Source organism: Phyllobates terribilis, unplaced genomic scaffold, assembly GCF_046119375.1.
Source record: "Phyllobates terribilis strain yellow unplaced genomic scaffold, ASM4611937v1 Scaffold_13__5_contigs__length_258822181, whole genome shotgun sequence".
NCBI lineage: Eukaryota > Metazoa > Chordata > Amphibia > Anura > Dendrobatidae > Phyllobates > Phyllobates terribilis.
In genome coordinates, this window is record NW_027362773.1 from 188,081,429 (window position 1) to 188,097,537 (window position 16,109).

General features: G+C 42.8%; 1 protein-coding gene across 1 annotated transcript in view; it reads right to left on the bottom strand.

Annotated features, from left to right (window-relative positions):
• The window catches only part of BCO1 (beta-carotene oxygenase 1), a 42,400-nt gene extending 26,983 nt beyond the window's left edge, over window positions 1-15,417 (bottom strand). Inside the window, exons 1-2 of the mRNA XM_073659119.1 lie at window positions 15,396-15,417; window positions 15,137-15,302 (exon numbers count right to left, since the gene is read on the bottom strand). Coding sequence (XP_073515220.1) covers window positions 15,137-15,233 — 97 coding nt within the window. The 5' untranslated portion in view covers window positions 15,234-15,302; window positions 15,396-15,417. The remainder of the gene's footprint in view (window positions 1-15,136; window positions 15,303-15,395) is intronic.
• Between the last annotated feature and the right edge of the window lie 692 nt (window positions 15,418-16,109).

Sequence of the window (16,109 nt, forward strand, 5' to 3'; positions counted from 1 at the left end):
CTTTATGGAGGACTATGTGGGGCCCATTATTCTGTATGGCGGACTATGTGGGGCCCATTATACTGTATGGAGGACTATGTGTTGCCCATTATACCATATGGAGGACTGTGTGGGCCAATTATTCTGTATGGAGGACTATATTTGGCCTATTATACTGTATGGAGGACTATGTTGGGCCCATTATACTGTATGGAGGACTATGTGGGACCAGTATTCTTTATGGAGGACTATGTGGGTCCCATTATACGGTGTGAAGGACTATGTGGGGCCCATTATAGTCCTGTGTGGAGGACTATGTGGGGCCCATTATAGTGTGTGGAGGGCGGTGTGGGGATCACAGTTGGGGCATCATACTGTGTTAAGGTCACCATTCTTTGCTGGGAATGGATGAGTAGGGTCACCATACCGTGCATGGGGAAGGAACTCACTGATTGGGTATCATACTATATTTGGGTGGAACTTTTGTTGGCATCATACTGTATTATCTGTATTGTTTATTAATTCAAGTTTTTTTTATCCTTTGTCATTATAGATTTAAATTAGGCTATTGGGCCATAGGCTTTTTACTGCTCTTACAGAACATATTACATTATTCCAGTATGTCCCATTTATGATTATGTGTTTATTTTATTCTAAGATCTATTAATTAAAATATACTTTGTTCATGGGACAACCCCTTTAAGTTTGTTTCCATATGAAAAGGTTCATCATTATATTTGTTGATAAGAAAAAACTTCCTCAGTTGTAGACTTTTTTTAATACATTCAAGGTTGACCCACAGCTTTGTTCATGTTTTTTTATTTTGGCCCTCTGTGTATTTGAGTTTGACATCTCTGCCCTACAATAAAGAGGATCACAAAGTGTCCTCCTACTGGAACCTCGAGTGGTCATTTGTAATCAACAAGAAAACATGGCAGCAAGAGTTGAATTTACCTGCAGCTTCGTCTCAAAAAAGAGGCATTGCATCTTTTGCATTAAAGGGAATCTGTCAGCAGGTTTTTTCTATGTAATCTGGGAGCACCATGATGTAGGGGCTACAAATCAGTGCTGGGGCCTGGTTGGACTAGGAGGCATGAAACACCTAATCCTGTAGTAATAATCTATTGCTGATAAAACACTGATTTTATTGAAACACCAAAACACAGCCCAGTAAGTGACACATCCCTGGAAGAAGGTTCTCACTCTACTTCATGTTGCTCTCAAATTACATTGCAAAAACCTGCTGACAGATTCCCTTTAAAATTAATTACCTGTGTATGGAATGCACTAAAGTTTAAGGTATTCTAAAACACAAGATACTTTTTAGCCATTTTCTAGTATAAGGCTGGTTTCACACTTGCGTCAGAGCCACTGTCCTGTGGTTCCATCATTTTTACCTGAAGAATAAGCACAGCATGCTGCTCTTTTTTTCTGCTAGAATGACAGAGATGCAAAATGGAAATCAAACAGACGGTTCTGTCACCGCATTCATGTACTGTCAGTGGTTCTGGCTCTAAATTCATGTACTGATGGTGGTTCTGGTGCTGCATTCATGTACTAATGGTGATTCTGGCGCTTCATTCATGTATTGACAGTGGTTCTGGCACTACATCCATGTAATGAGGTGGTTCTGGCAAAGCATTCATCTACTGACAGTTGTTCTGGCGCTGTATTTATGTACTGACGGTTGTTCTGGCAACCATGTACTGATGGTGATTCTGGCAGTGCATTCATGTTCTGATGGTGGTTCTGGCGCTGCACTCATACTGATGGTGGTTCTGCCTCTGCATCCATGTACTAATGGTGATTCTGGAGCTGCATTCGCTCTGCATTCATGTACTGATGGTGGCTCTGGCAGAGCATTCATCAACTGACAGTGGTTCTGGCACAGTATTTATGTACTTAAGGTGGTTCTGGTACTGCACTCGTACTGATGGTTCTGGAGCTGTATCCATATACTGATGGTGATTCTGGCACTGCATTTATGTACTGACGATGGTTCTGGCGCTGCTTCCATTTACTGACAGTGGTTCTGATCTTGTACACATGTAGCAATCCATAACGTATTTCATGGCTATGTTAAAACTGAAAAATCCACAAAACTAAAAGTTTTGAGACTATGAGGAGGATTTGGCTGGTTTGTGCTCAATTTTTATTCCAAAAACTCAGTGCAAATTTGGGTGTGTTTACACTGAGCTTTTGGAGCAAACACTGAACAGAAACTCTCCAAATCTTTCTCAAATACCCAAAACTTGATTCTGGTGATTTATTCATAATAGTGGTTTTGGTGATGTATTCATGTAAGTACCCCTTTACATTTTTTGTGTCCCTTGGGATTGATTCATTATGGCAATGTGGTCATTGGACTGCAAAATGTTGTGCAACCCTGCTGTAACAGAACAGAAGAATGTAGGCTAGTCAAATACAGGAGGTTCCTAGATGGGGGACCCACCATATTTACGCAGAATTCCTAATAAGGTATTTGTAAATCACTTTTTCTAAATTCGAATGCCTCTTTAAATGTCCTTTGAAAAGTTCTTTAACCACTTCGCGCCAGAGCCTGTTTTTGCCTTCGTGACCGGGCCAATTTTTTCAATTCTGACCACTGTCACTTTATGAGGTAATTACTCTGGAACGCTTCAACGGATCCCCCTGATTCTGAGACTGTTTTTTCGTGACATATTGTACTTCATGATAGTGGTAAAATTTCTTCGATATCACTTGCGTTTATTTGTGAAAAAATCGGAAATTTGGCGAAAATTTTGAAAATTTTGCAATTTTCAAACTTTGAATTTTCATGCCCTTTAATCAGAGAGATATGTCACACAAAAGAGTTAATAAATAACATTTCCCACATGTCTACTTCACATCAGCACAATTTTGGAACCAACATTTTTTTCTGTTAGGAAGCTATAAGGGCTAAAAGTTGACCAGCGATTTCTCATTTTTACAACAAAATTTACAAAAACATTTTTTTAGGGACCACATCTAATTTGAAGTGACTTTGAGGAGCCTTTATGACAGAAAATACCCAAAAGTGATACCATTCTAAAAACTGCACCCCTCAAGGTACTCAAAACCACATTCAAGAAGTTTATTAACCCTTCAGGTGCTTCACAGAAATTTTTGGAATGTGGAAGAAAACAATGAACATTTAACTTTTTTTCACAAAACTGCTACTTTAGCCTCAAATTTTTAATTTTCACAAGGGCAGCCAGAAAAAATGGACCCCAAAATGTGTTGTGCAATTTCTCCTGAGCACGCTGATACCCTATATGTGGTGCAAAGCCACTGTTTGGGCGCACGGCATGGCTCGGAAGGTAAGGAGCGCCATTTGACTTTTGGAATGGAAATTTGACTGGAATGGATAGCGGACGCCATGTTGCATTTGGAGAGCCCCTGAGGTGCCTAAACAGAGGAAACCCACAACAAGTGACCGAATTTTACAATCTACTCCTCTGTATAAATTAATCTAGTGGTGGGAAAATAAGTAGATAGGTAAATGGTCACTAAACCCATAGATGAATTCCCACAGAGGTGTCATTTCCATAATGGGGTCACTTCAGGGGGGATTATGCTGTTCTGGCACTTTTCAGAGTACCAGAGCTAAAGAATCCCCCCTGAAGTGACCCCATTTTGGAAATGACACCCCTCTGGGAATTCATCTATGGGTTTAGTGACCATTTTAACTCAATGGATGATTTCCAGAAACAAGCACGCAATGGAAGGTTTAGATTCTGGAGAACCCCCCCTGGAAATTAAGTGAGCTCTACTCGAATATGTCATTCACTAAATGAACCAAATGTTTGAGTGACAAATTGGGATACATTTTTACAGTTTAAAAACGTGGTTCTGTGTGGTAGATTTTAAAGCAGTCAGTGACGCATAAGGCTGGCAATGATGGGCATTGTGGGCAATAGTAGCGGGTATCACGCCTCATTCCTCTCTTAGTACATACACGACATCTTTTCTGGGGGTTCCTTCTTGTTTCCGTTGCTGGAATAAGTGCAATAAAATGTCGCTCAGTGAGTCTTTTCACATCCTCAGATTCTAATGGATGAGCGGGGCTAACACTTTGAAAGACAAGATTTTCAATTACCTTTTCTTGATAATCAAGAAAAGGATCTGAATTTCCTGCTTTTTTGTACAACACAAAAGAATTGTATGTGGCCACCTGAAACAAATAAATAACCAACTTTTTATACCAGGTATAGGACTTTCTTGATACCTGGTATGGCTGTAGAACCTGGTCTGCAAGGTCCACACCCCCCATGTGTTTGTTGTAGTCAATGACTGACACAGGTTTTTGCTTCGGAGTGGTGGATCCTAGTTCTACAGTGGCCCTTGTGGCATCTGTGTGGATCGAGCTGAGGACAAAAATATCCCTCTTATCCCTATATTTCAGGGCAAGCAGCTCTCCGTTGCGTACAGCCCCTGACTGCCCCTTTTGAAACTTTTGGTTGACCAATGGTTGTGGAAGCCCCTGACGGTTTTTACGGATGGTCCCACAAGCCCCGATGTTGTGTTCAACCAGACTTTAAATAGTGGTATGCTGGTGTAATAATTGTCCACATATAGATTGTAGCCTTTTTGAAAAAATGGACTTATCAGCTCCCAAACAATTTTTCCAGATGTCCCCAGATAAGTAGGGCATCCTGGTGGGTTTAGTTGGCTGTCTTTCCCCTCATATATGCGAAAAGCGGATGTGTATCCGGTTGAACTTTCGCACATTTTATAGAGCTTTATTCCAAACCTTGCCCTTTTAGATGGGATAAATTGCTTGAGGTGCAGTCTTCCTTTGAATTTTACAAGGGACTCATCTATAGAAATATTTTGTGCTGGGGTGTAGAGGCTTAAGAATTTTTCTGACAAATTTTCAATGATGGGTCTAATTTTATATAACCTGTCATGTTCTGGGGCATTTCTGGGCAGGCATTGACTATTGTCGTTAAAATGCCAAAACCGCATGAGCATTTCATAACGGGTCCTAGGCAGAACGACTGAAAACATAGGGGTGGCTTGAACAGGGTGGTTGGACCAGTAGGATCGAATGCTCGGTTTTTTAACAAGCCCCATGGCAAATGTAAGTCCTAAAATTTTTTTTATTTCCGGGACATTAGTTGGTGTCCATAAATTTGCCCTAGCATAGTAAGATCGGGGATTCTGGCTTATGAATTGGGATGCATATAAATTTGTTTGCACGACAATATGCTCTAGCAAGCTGTCTGTAAAAAAAAAATTAAAAAAATGAATTGGTCCAAAATCTTCCACCTCCACATTTATACCAGGAGTGGCGTTGAAATCAGGGCTGAATGGAGCAGCCGAATCCAAAGCCTCCCATCTGGGAAATGCTAGATCATGTGGCAAAGCACTGGGGTGCGCCAATTCACTAGTAGCAGGGACAGCGCTTGTACTGGGCAGTGTTCTCTGATTTGGAGACGTTTCTCCAGTAGCGCTATTTGCCCCTATTGCTGTACTGGTCCTTGGGCTTGAGGATGGACCAGAATCACTGCTCATTTCTGGGCTCTCAGTGTCGCCGCTGCTAAAGCCCTCAAAATCCATATCTCCATCTGAGATTGCGCTGTCATCAGTGTCAGAACACAGCAGGGCATACACCTCCTCTGCGGTATAAGTCTGACGGGCCATTTTATTTTTATATTTTTTGACTGGACTGACCGGACTGGAATGACCGGACTGGACTGACAGGACTGACTGATCTGACAGGACTGACTGACTGATCTGACAGGACTGACTGGACTGATCTGACAGGACTGACTGGACTGATCTGACAGGACTGACTGGACTGATCTGACAGGACTGACTGACTGATCTGACAGGACTGACTGACTGATAGATCTGACAGGACTGACTGACTGATAGATCTGACAGGACTGACTGACTGATAGATCTGACAGGACTGACTGACTGATAGATCTGACAGGACTGACTGACTGATAGATCTGACAGGACTGACTGACTGATAGATCTGACAGGACTGACTGACTGATCTGACAGGACTGACTGACTGATCTGACAGGACTGACTGACTTATCTGACAGGACTGACTGACTGATCTGACAGGACTGACTAACCCTAACTCTTACTTTCTTTTTTATTTTATTTTTTTTCACTTTAACTGTGGCAAGGCTGACAGCTCTTGTCACAGTGTTTCACCTCTGCTCTCTCACTGAGATCGGAGGAGAAACAGTGTATTTATCAGGCAGATCGCCCGGGAAAGTTTGTTGCTAAAACAAACTTCCCTGGTGATCTCTCTGATTGGCTGGTGTGACGCTGACATCATCGAGACCTGAGCCAATCAGGTCTCGATGATGTCAGAGGTCACAGCACCGGGATCCCCGCCGCTCCTGAGGTATGTGGGGGGTCCCGATCGCCGACGACCGGCTGTCACCATCTTTTAAATGCCGCGATCGCTATGGATCGCGGCATCTAGAAGATAGGAACAGGTTAACATCATGGGGACCTGATCCATTCAGGTCCCCATGATGCCACATGTCAGAGCTATCGCTCTGAACCGGTACCGCAGCGCTAGCAGGACCCTGGGGGTCCTGAGCGCTGCGGGACCACCCACCGTTTTTAAACGTCGGCGCTGCCCAGAGCCCGGGCAGCGCCGTCGTTTATGTACAGTGGGCGGTCCTGAACCGGTTAAATACCATAAATCTAGTTAAATTGCTTGAATATCAATCTTCTATGTAATTATTTTATCAGGAGGTCTATGCTATAGGTAAATGAAATAGCAATATAACTTTTCCTGTATAGCATACACCATCCCTGGTAAACAATGCTACATTTGTAATCACCGTCGAATAGCCCTTTAATTAGAAAACTGCTCAGTGACCTGAAACTAATGTGTTAGAGCTGAGAATGAGATTACTTCTATAATCCCAGATGCCCCATTATTGTCCTAAAAGTTGCTGAATATCCAAGTCCTGGATAGAAAATGTTATTTAGCGAGGGAGGAACATCTACTGACTAATCATTTTGCGATCATGTGATGATTCAGACTGACAGATCCTGAGCTCCAAACATGTGATTCATTGAAACTAAACGATAGCTGAGGTTAGAAAACAGAATTGAGATTTTAGATGGTTCTTTTAAAGGGATTGTTCAGTTAAAACAAGTTATCACCTATCCTCATGATAAGTGTTAACCTACTGATTGGTGGGGATCCAACACTAATCTGCAGAACGGGAGAACTTTTATCCCTGTGGGAACTACACCAACCATAGCACTTTATTTAAGAGGGATTATTATGCCTCTGATGGACACCGTGCCATCCATGATATCCTCGCGTGTTTCACCTTTGCTTTCTCCTGGCCATGGTGAAAGCCCTTGAGAAAGGGACCCCGAAATGTGAGTTGTGTGTTCTATGTGCGGCATCTTTGGTCTGCATGCACTTTATTATATTTATTTACTTTACATACCTAATTATATTTGAACATACAGTACAGACCAAAAGTTTGGACACACCTTCTCATTTAAAGATTTTTCTGTATTTTCATGACTATGAAAATTGTACATTCACACTGAAGGCATCAAACCTATGAATTAACACATGTGGAATTATATACTTAACAAAAAAGTGTGAAACAACTGAAAATATGTCTTATATTCTAGGTTCTTCAAAGTAGCCATCTTTTGCTTTGATGACTGCTTTGCACACTCTTGGCATTCTCTTGATGAGCTTCAAGAGGTAGTCACTGGAAATGGCCTTCCAACAATCTTGAAGGAGTTCCCAGAGATGCTTAGCACTTGTTGGCCCTTTTGCCTTCACTCTGCGGTCCAGCTCACCCCAAACCATCTCGATTGGGTTCAGGTCTGGTGACTGTGGAGGCCAGGTCATCTGGCGTAGCACCCCATCACTCTCCTTCTTGGTCAAATAGCCATTACACAGCCTGGAGGTGTGTTTGGGGTCATTGTCCTGTTGAAAAATAAATGATGGTCCAACTAAACGCAAACCGGATGGAATAGCATGCCGCTGCAAGATGCTGTGGTAGACATGCTGGTTCAGTATGCCTTCAATTTTGAATAAATCCCCAACAGTGTCACCAGCAAAGCACCCCCACACCATCACACCTCCTCCTCCATGCTTCACGGTGGGAACCAGGCATGTAGAGTCCATCCGTTCACCTTTTCTGCGTCGCACAAAGACACGGTGGTTGGAACCAAAGATCTCAAATTTGGACTCATCAGACCAAAGCACAGATTTCCACTGGTCTAATGTCCATTCTGTGTGTTCTTTAGCCCAAACAAGTCTCTTCTGCTTGTTGCCTGTCCTTGGCAGTGGTTTGCTAGCAGCTATTTTACCATGAAGGCCTGCTGCACAAAGTCTCCTCTTAACAGTTGTTGAAGAGATGTGTCTGCTGCTAGAACTCTGTGTGGCATTGACCTGTTCTCTAATCTGAGCTGCTGTTAACCTGCGATTTCTGAGGCTGGTGACTCGGATAAACTTATCCTCAGAAGCAGAGGTGATTCTTGGTCTTCCTTTCCTGGGGCGGTCCTCATGTGAGCCAGTTTCTTTGTAGCGCTTGATGGTTTTTGCAACTGCACTTGGGGACACTTTCAAAGTTTTCCCAATTTTTCGCACTGACTGACCTTCATTTCTTAAAGCAATGATGGCCACTCGTTTTTCTTTACTTAGCTGCTTTTTTCTTGCCATAATAGAAATTCTAACAGTCTATTCAGTAGGACTATCAGCTGTGTATCCACCAGACTTCTGCACAACACAACTGATGGTCCCATCCCCATTTATAAGGCAAGAAATCCCACTTATTAAACCTGACAGGGCACACCTGTGAAGTGAAAACCATTTTCAGTGACTACCTCTTGAAGCTCATCAAGAGAATGCCAAGAGTGTGCAAAGCAGTCATCAAAGCAAAAGGTGGCTACTTTGAAGAACCTAGAATATAAGACATATTTTCAGTTGTTTCACACTTTTTTGTTAAGTATATAATTCCACATGTGTTAATTCATAGTTTTGATGCCTTCAGTGTGAATGTACAGTTTTCATAGTCATGAAAATACAGAAAAATCTTTAAATGAGAAGGTGTGTCCAAACTTTTGGTCTGTACTGTATGTATTGAATTTACTTGCTATTATGCACTAGCACTATATTACTGTATATATTGTGGAGACACATAATACTATCAAAGAGACACACAATGCTAACGAGGAGAGACAATACAATCAAGGAAACACAATACTATTAAGGAGACACAATACTATTGAGGAGACACAACACTATCGAGGAGACACACAATACTATTGAGGAGACACACAATACTATCGAGGAGACATAGTACAATCTAGGAGACACAATACAATCGAAGAGACACAATGCTATCGAAGAGACACACAATGCTATCAAGGAGACGCACATTACTATCGAGGAGACACACAATACTATCGAAGAAACACAATACTATTGAGGAGACACAATACTATCGAAGAAACACACAATACTATCGAAACACACAATACAATCAAGGAAACACGCAATACTATCGAGAGGAGACAGTACAATCGAGGAGACACAATACAATCAAGGAGATGCAAAATACTGCTGAGGAGACACACAATACTATCGAGGAGACACACAATGCTATCGAGGAGACACAAAATACAATCAAGGAAACACACAATGCTATTGAGGAGACACACAATACTATGGAAGAGACACAAAATGCTATCGAGGAGACACAATACTATTGAGGAAACAATACTATTGAGGAGACACAATACTATTGAGGAGAAGCACAATACTATCGAGCAGAAGCACAATACTATCGAGGAGACACACAATACTATCGAGGAGACACACAATGCTATCGAGGAGACACAAAATACAATCAAAGAAACACACAATGCTATTGAGGAGACACACAATACTATCGAGGAGACACACAATGCTATTGAGGAGACATGTGGCGCCCCTGTGGGTTCGGTCGCCACAGAGATACTGCATCTCACCCAGAGGTGTGGTATCCCACTCTCAGGTAAGGATGGAGTGCTGCCCGGGACCCTAACACCTGCATCCAACACACTCCACTTCAGTGGGGGCAGGGCGAGATTCCTCCTAAGCACAGTCCCTGGTCCCTGGCTGGAGTGAAGGGGAACCAAGTGAGGGGGAACCATGTAGTGGGTGTGGGTGGAGGAAGTAGATCAGGGGAGAACTTGTGAAGGAGTTGTATAAAATGGGAAGCCATCTTGGAAAGACAGGTCAGTTTGAGGAGGAAAGTGAGGGGAGCAGGGGCTCTGCACGAGCTCTGCTCCAGAGTGGGCCTAGTGAGAGAGGCCCAGAAGAGAGAGAGAGAGGAGCAGGAATGAAGGCTCCAGGAGGAACGAGGGGATCCTAGGGGTACGGGCAGTGCTGGAGCCCACCCATACGCCCGAATCTACCAGGTGTGGAAGGATCAAGCCGCAGAGGAGACCGGCCCCTAAACTAGTGGAGAACTACAAGGCTCAGCTAGAAACCGGAGGCTACTGTACTTGCAAGGTGCAGTTGCCACAGCCACAATTACATCGCCGAAAAGGTGGCCACAGAGGGTCCAGGGGACTGCATGTCGCCCGACAAGACCAGAGGCTACCGGATTGGGACACTGATTGTGAGGCGCAGTGCAGGAGGGTGAGAGCCAGCGCAGGAAGACGACTGAGAAAGGCACACAGAAAGGGGTCACGTTAAGTGCTCTGGAATTACCTGAGGGATTGCTGAACCCCTGCCTGGTGAACGCAGCGCGACGTGGGAGGCTGTAACCGGTACAGTGCAACCTGAGGAACTTAACAATTGTGAGTAAACTCTGAGGACTGCACCCCACTGTCTCTTTGAATTACTGCTGCGCCATCACCCCTGCACTACAACGCCCAGCACCACCTATAACGTCTACACTGCCCTGGAGTTAAGCTCTACCTGTGGAGAGCTAAACCAACTCTGCTGCGTCAATAACAGCTCCAGAGGACCTGCCCCGCAGTGGCGGCTCCACATAGCCGCATACCACAGGTGGCGTCACAAACTTTATATAAAGAACTAGAAATCCCCTATAAATATTCCTCTTTTATTGACCGCCCTGGGTCACGGACCGGGTCACCGCCACTGTGACATCACCCCTAGCAATGACCGGCCCGGCACCGAGTACCCCACGGCCCAGGGGGTGCGTCAGACACACAATACTATCGAGAAGACACACAATGCTATTGAGGAGACACACAATACAATCGAAGAAACACACAATACTATTGAGGAGACACAATACAATCAATGAGACACACAATACAATCAAGGAAACACGCAATACTATTGAGGAGACACAATACAATCAAGGAGACACAAAATACTGCTGAGGAGACACACAATACTATCGAGGAGACACTACTATCGAGAAGACACACAATACTATCGAGGAGACACAATATTATCGAGGAGACACACAATGCTATTGAGGAGACACAATACAATCAAGGAAACACGTAATACTATCGAGAGGAGACAATACAATCGAGGAGACATAGTACAATCAAGGATACACAAAATTTTGCTGAGGAGACACACAATACTATCGAGAAGACACTCAATACTATCGAGAAGACATACAGTACTATTGAGAAGACACACAATACAATCAAGGAAACACACAATACTATCGAGGAAACACTCAATTCTATCGAGAAGATGCACAATACTATCGAGGAGACACTCAATACTATCGAGGAGACACTCAATACTATCGAGGAGACACTCAATACTATCGAGAAGACATACAGTACTATCGAGAAGACACACAATTCTATCGAGAAAACGCACAATGCTATTGAGGAGACACACAATGCTATCGAAGAAACACACAATACTATCGAGGAGACACAATACAATCAAGGATACAGGCAATACCATCAAGAGGAGACAATACAATCGAGGAGACACAGTACAATCAAAAATACACAAAATATTGATGAGGAGACACAATGCTATCGAGGAGACACTCAATACTATCGAGAAGACATACAGTACTATTGAGAAGACACACAATACAATCAAGGAAACACACCATAATATCGAGGAGACACTCAATTCTATCGAGAAGATGCACAATACTATCGGGCAGACACACAATACTATCGAGGAGACACTCAATACTATTGAGGAGACACTCAATACTATCGAGGAGACTCTCAATACTATCGAGGAGACATACAGTACTATCGAGAAGACACACAATACTATTGAGAAGACGCACAATGCTATTGAGGAGACACACAATGCTATCGAAGAAACACACAATACTATCGAGGAGACACAATACAATCAAGGAAACACGCAATAGTATCAAGAGGAGACAATACAATCGAGGAGACACAATACAATCAAGGAGATACAAAATACTGCTGAGGAGACACATAATATTATCGAGGCGACACACAATGCTATCAAGGAGACACAATACTATTGAGAAGACACACAATACCATCGAGGAGACACACAATACAATCAAGGAAACACACAATGCTATTGAGGAGACACACAATACTATTGAGGAGACACACAATGCTATCGAGGAGACACACAATGCTATCAAGAAGACACACAATGCTATTGAGGAGACACACAATACTATCGGAGAAACACACAATACTATCGAGGAGACACACAATACAATCAAGGAAACAGGCAATACTATTGAGGAGACACAATACAATCAATGAGACACAAAATACAGCCGAGGAGACACACAATACTATCGAGGAGACAATGCTATCGAGAAGACACACAATACTATCGAGCAGACACACAATATTATCGAGGAGACACACAATACTATTGAGACACAATACAATCAAGGAAACAGGTAATACTATTGAGAGGAGACAATACAATCAATGAGACACAGTACAATCAAGGAGACACAAAATATTGCTGAGGAGACACACAATACTATTGAGGAGACACTCAATACTATCGAGAAGACATACAGTACTATTGAGAAGACACCCACTACAATCAAGGAAACATGCAATACTATCGAAGAAAGACTCAATTGTATCGAGAAGATGCACAATACTATCGAGCAGACACCCAATACTATCAAGCAAACATCCAATACTATCGAGCGAGCAGACACACAATACTATCGAGCAGACACTCAATACTATCGAGGAGACACTCAATACAATCGAGAAGACATACAGTACTATCGAAAAGACACACAATACTATTGAGAAAACGCACAATGCTATTGAGGAGACACACAATACTATAAATGAGACACAACACTATAGAGGAGACATGCAGTACTATTGAGAAGAAGCAGAACACTATCGAGGAGACGCATAGTACTATCCAGTAGACATACAATACTATCGGTGAGACACACATTACTATCGAGGAGACATACAATGCTATTAAGAAGATGCAGAACACTATTGAAGAGACACACAACACTATCGAGGAGACACTCAATACTATCGAGAAGACATACGGTACTATCGAGAAGACATACAGTACTATCGAGAAGACACAATACTATCGAGAAGACGCACAATACGATCGAGGAGACGCACAATACGATCGAGGAGACGCACAATACAATCCAGGATACACAATACAATCTAGGAGACACAAAATGCTATCGAGGAGACAAACAAAACTTTCAATGAGACACAACACTATCGAGGAAACACCCAGTACCATCAAGGAGACACACAACACTATCGAGGAGACATACAATACTATTGAGAAGAAGCAGAACACTATTGAGAAGACACATAGTACTATCCAGGAGACACACAATACTATTGGTGAGACACATAATACTATCGAGAAGACACACATTACTATCGAGGAGACATACAATGCTATTAAGAAGACGTAGAACACTATTGAAGAGGCACGCAACACTATCGAGGAGACACGCAGTACTATCAATGAGACACACAATACTATCGAGAAGACACAATACTATCGAGGAGACACACAATACTATCGAGGAGACACACAATACTGTCGAGGAGACACAATACTATAGAGGAGACACAAAATGCTATCGAGGAGACACAATACTATTGAGGAGACACACAATACTATCAAGGAGACACACAATGCTATCGAGGAGACACACAATGCTATCGAGGAGACACACAATGCTATCGAGGAGACGCACAATACTGTCGAGGAGACACACAATGCTATCGAGGAGACACAATACTATTGAGGAGACACACAATACTATCGAGGAGACGCACAATACTATCGAGGAGACACACAATGCTATCGAGGAGACACACAATGCTATCGAGGAGACACACAATGCTATCGAGGAGACACACAATGCTATCGAGGAGACACAATACTATCGAGGAGACACAATACTATCGAGGAGACACACAATACTATCGAGGAGACACACAATACTGTCGAGGAGACACAATACTATAGAGGAGACACAAAATGCTATCGAGGAGACACAATACTATTGAGGAGACACACAATACTTTCGAGGAGACACACAATGCTATCGAGGAGACACACAATGCTATCGAGGAGACACAATACTATCGAGGAGACACAATACTATCGAGGAGACATTGAATACTATTGAGGAATCACAAAATATTATCAAAGAGACACAGTACTATTTAGGAGGCACACGACACTATCAAGGAGACACCTGTAACAAGAATGTCACATACATAAGAAAGAAAGGCAGAAAAGCAGAAGGGAGGAGAATGTGGAGGATGTGAAGGATGATCAGGGAATCCTGAGTGTCTAGAGGATGCAGTTTACCTAAGGTCCAGATGGAGCCCTCATGAATATAGCGAGAGCAGGCTAACTGCAGGGTGATTCTTACTGGTAGAGAAACTTCAGAAAAATGATGTGCTATAGCATAACGCATTATATAGTTATTGTATGGTTTAAAGAATTTTTCCTCTGATCTTGGCCAAAATTTATTCTATTTTACGACTTTGTAAATTTATATGTAACTGCAACCGAAGGCATCGATATGACATAATGGTGCAGAGTGAAATAAATAATATGGAGAGTCGTATTTAGTGATTGTTTCATCTTCTGCAGCCAATAAAGAGTTAACCAGCTCTGACATGTATTGATTTCTTTTGCAATATACAGATGAGAGAGGTTGAGTGCTCCTACCTTGTATCTCTGCTTTTATTGGCTCAGGACATTCTTGGCGATTTTTGGAGAAGACAACACCTATTACAGAGTCTATCTTGTCATCTGCGCTCTCCATGGCTGGTCCTGTCCTTGTGATAGAGGAGGGCCCAGCTCTCCCAGCGCCTTCCACCCTTTGCTTTCTTCTCTGATTATTTATAGAGATGTCTCGGTCAAAGTACAGCCTAGTCGATGGTGTTTACATGTGCACAATAGCAGTGGCCCCCCCACATATACTTACACCGCAGGCTCCCTCCTCCCCTGCCTCTGAATAAAGGAGCTTATCTCTGTCCAGCAGAAAAAAGAAATAGGAAGTGCTTAACCTGCTCGATGCCGGGAAAATATCATTTTATGATTCATTTCCACCGTTTGTAAGGGCTCTTTACACATGGAAAAAAGCGTAAAGAACCTGTATCAGTATGTAACATCATATGGTTTCTTGTCATTTCAATCTTATCTTACCACCTGATGCTCACGCCATTGTTCCTCCTGACACGGTGGTCCCATGTATGGTTCAGGGTGCAGATACCATGCGGACTAGATGGGGACGTGATGGAGGAGCTTAATGAAAGTCACCGTATCATTATACATTTATTACGAATGTGACGAAGACACGACTCGTACATAGTCTGGTCTTTTCTGTAGATGCGAAACCAGGACAATAAAGAAACAAGACAGAAGAAGAATCAACGTCTTCGAAATGCGGGGCTGGAGAAGGACGTTATCAATACCATGGATGGCAAGAAGAACAAACCAATCAATTTTGAAACAAATCAAGCCAGACATGTCACTGGAAGCAAGGACCACATCATATGAAAAGAGCAATCACTGGAGAAGGACATCATGGTCCGAAGAATAGAAGGAACAAGACGAAGAAGAAGACCCGCAACCCGATGGATTGATACTATCAAGATAATGGCGGAGAAGACCCTGGTGGACCTAGCGAGGCTTGCAC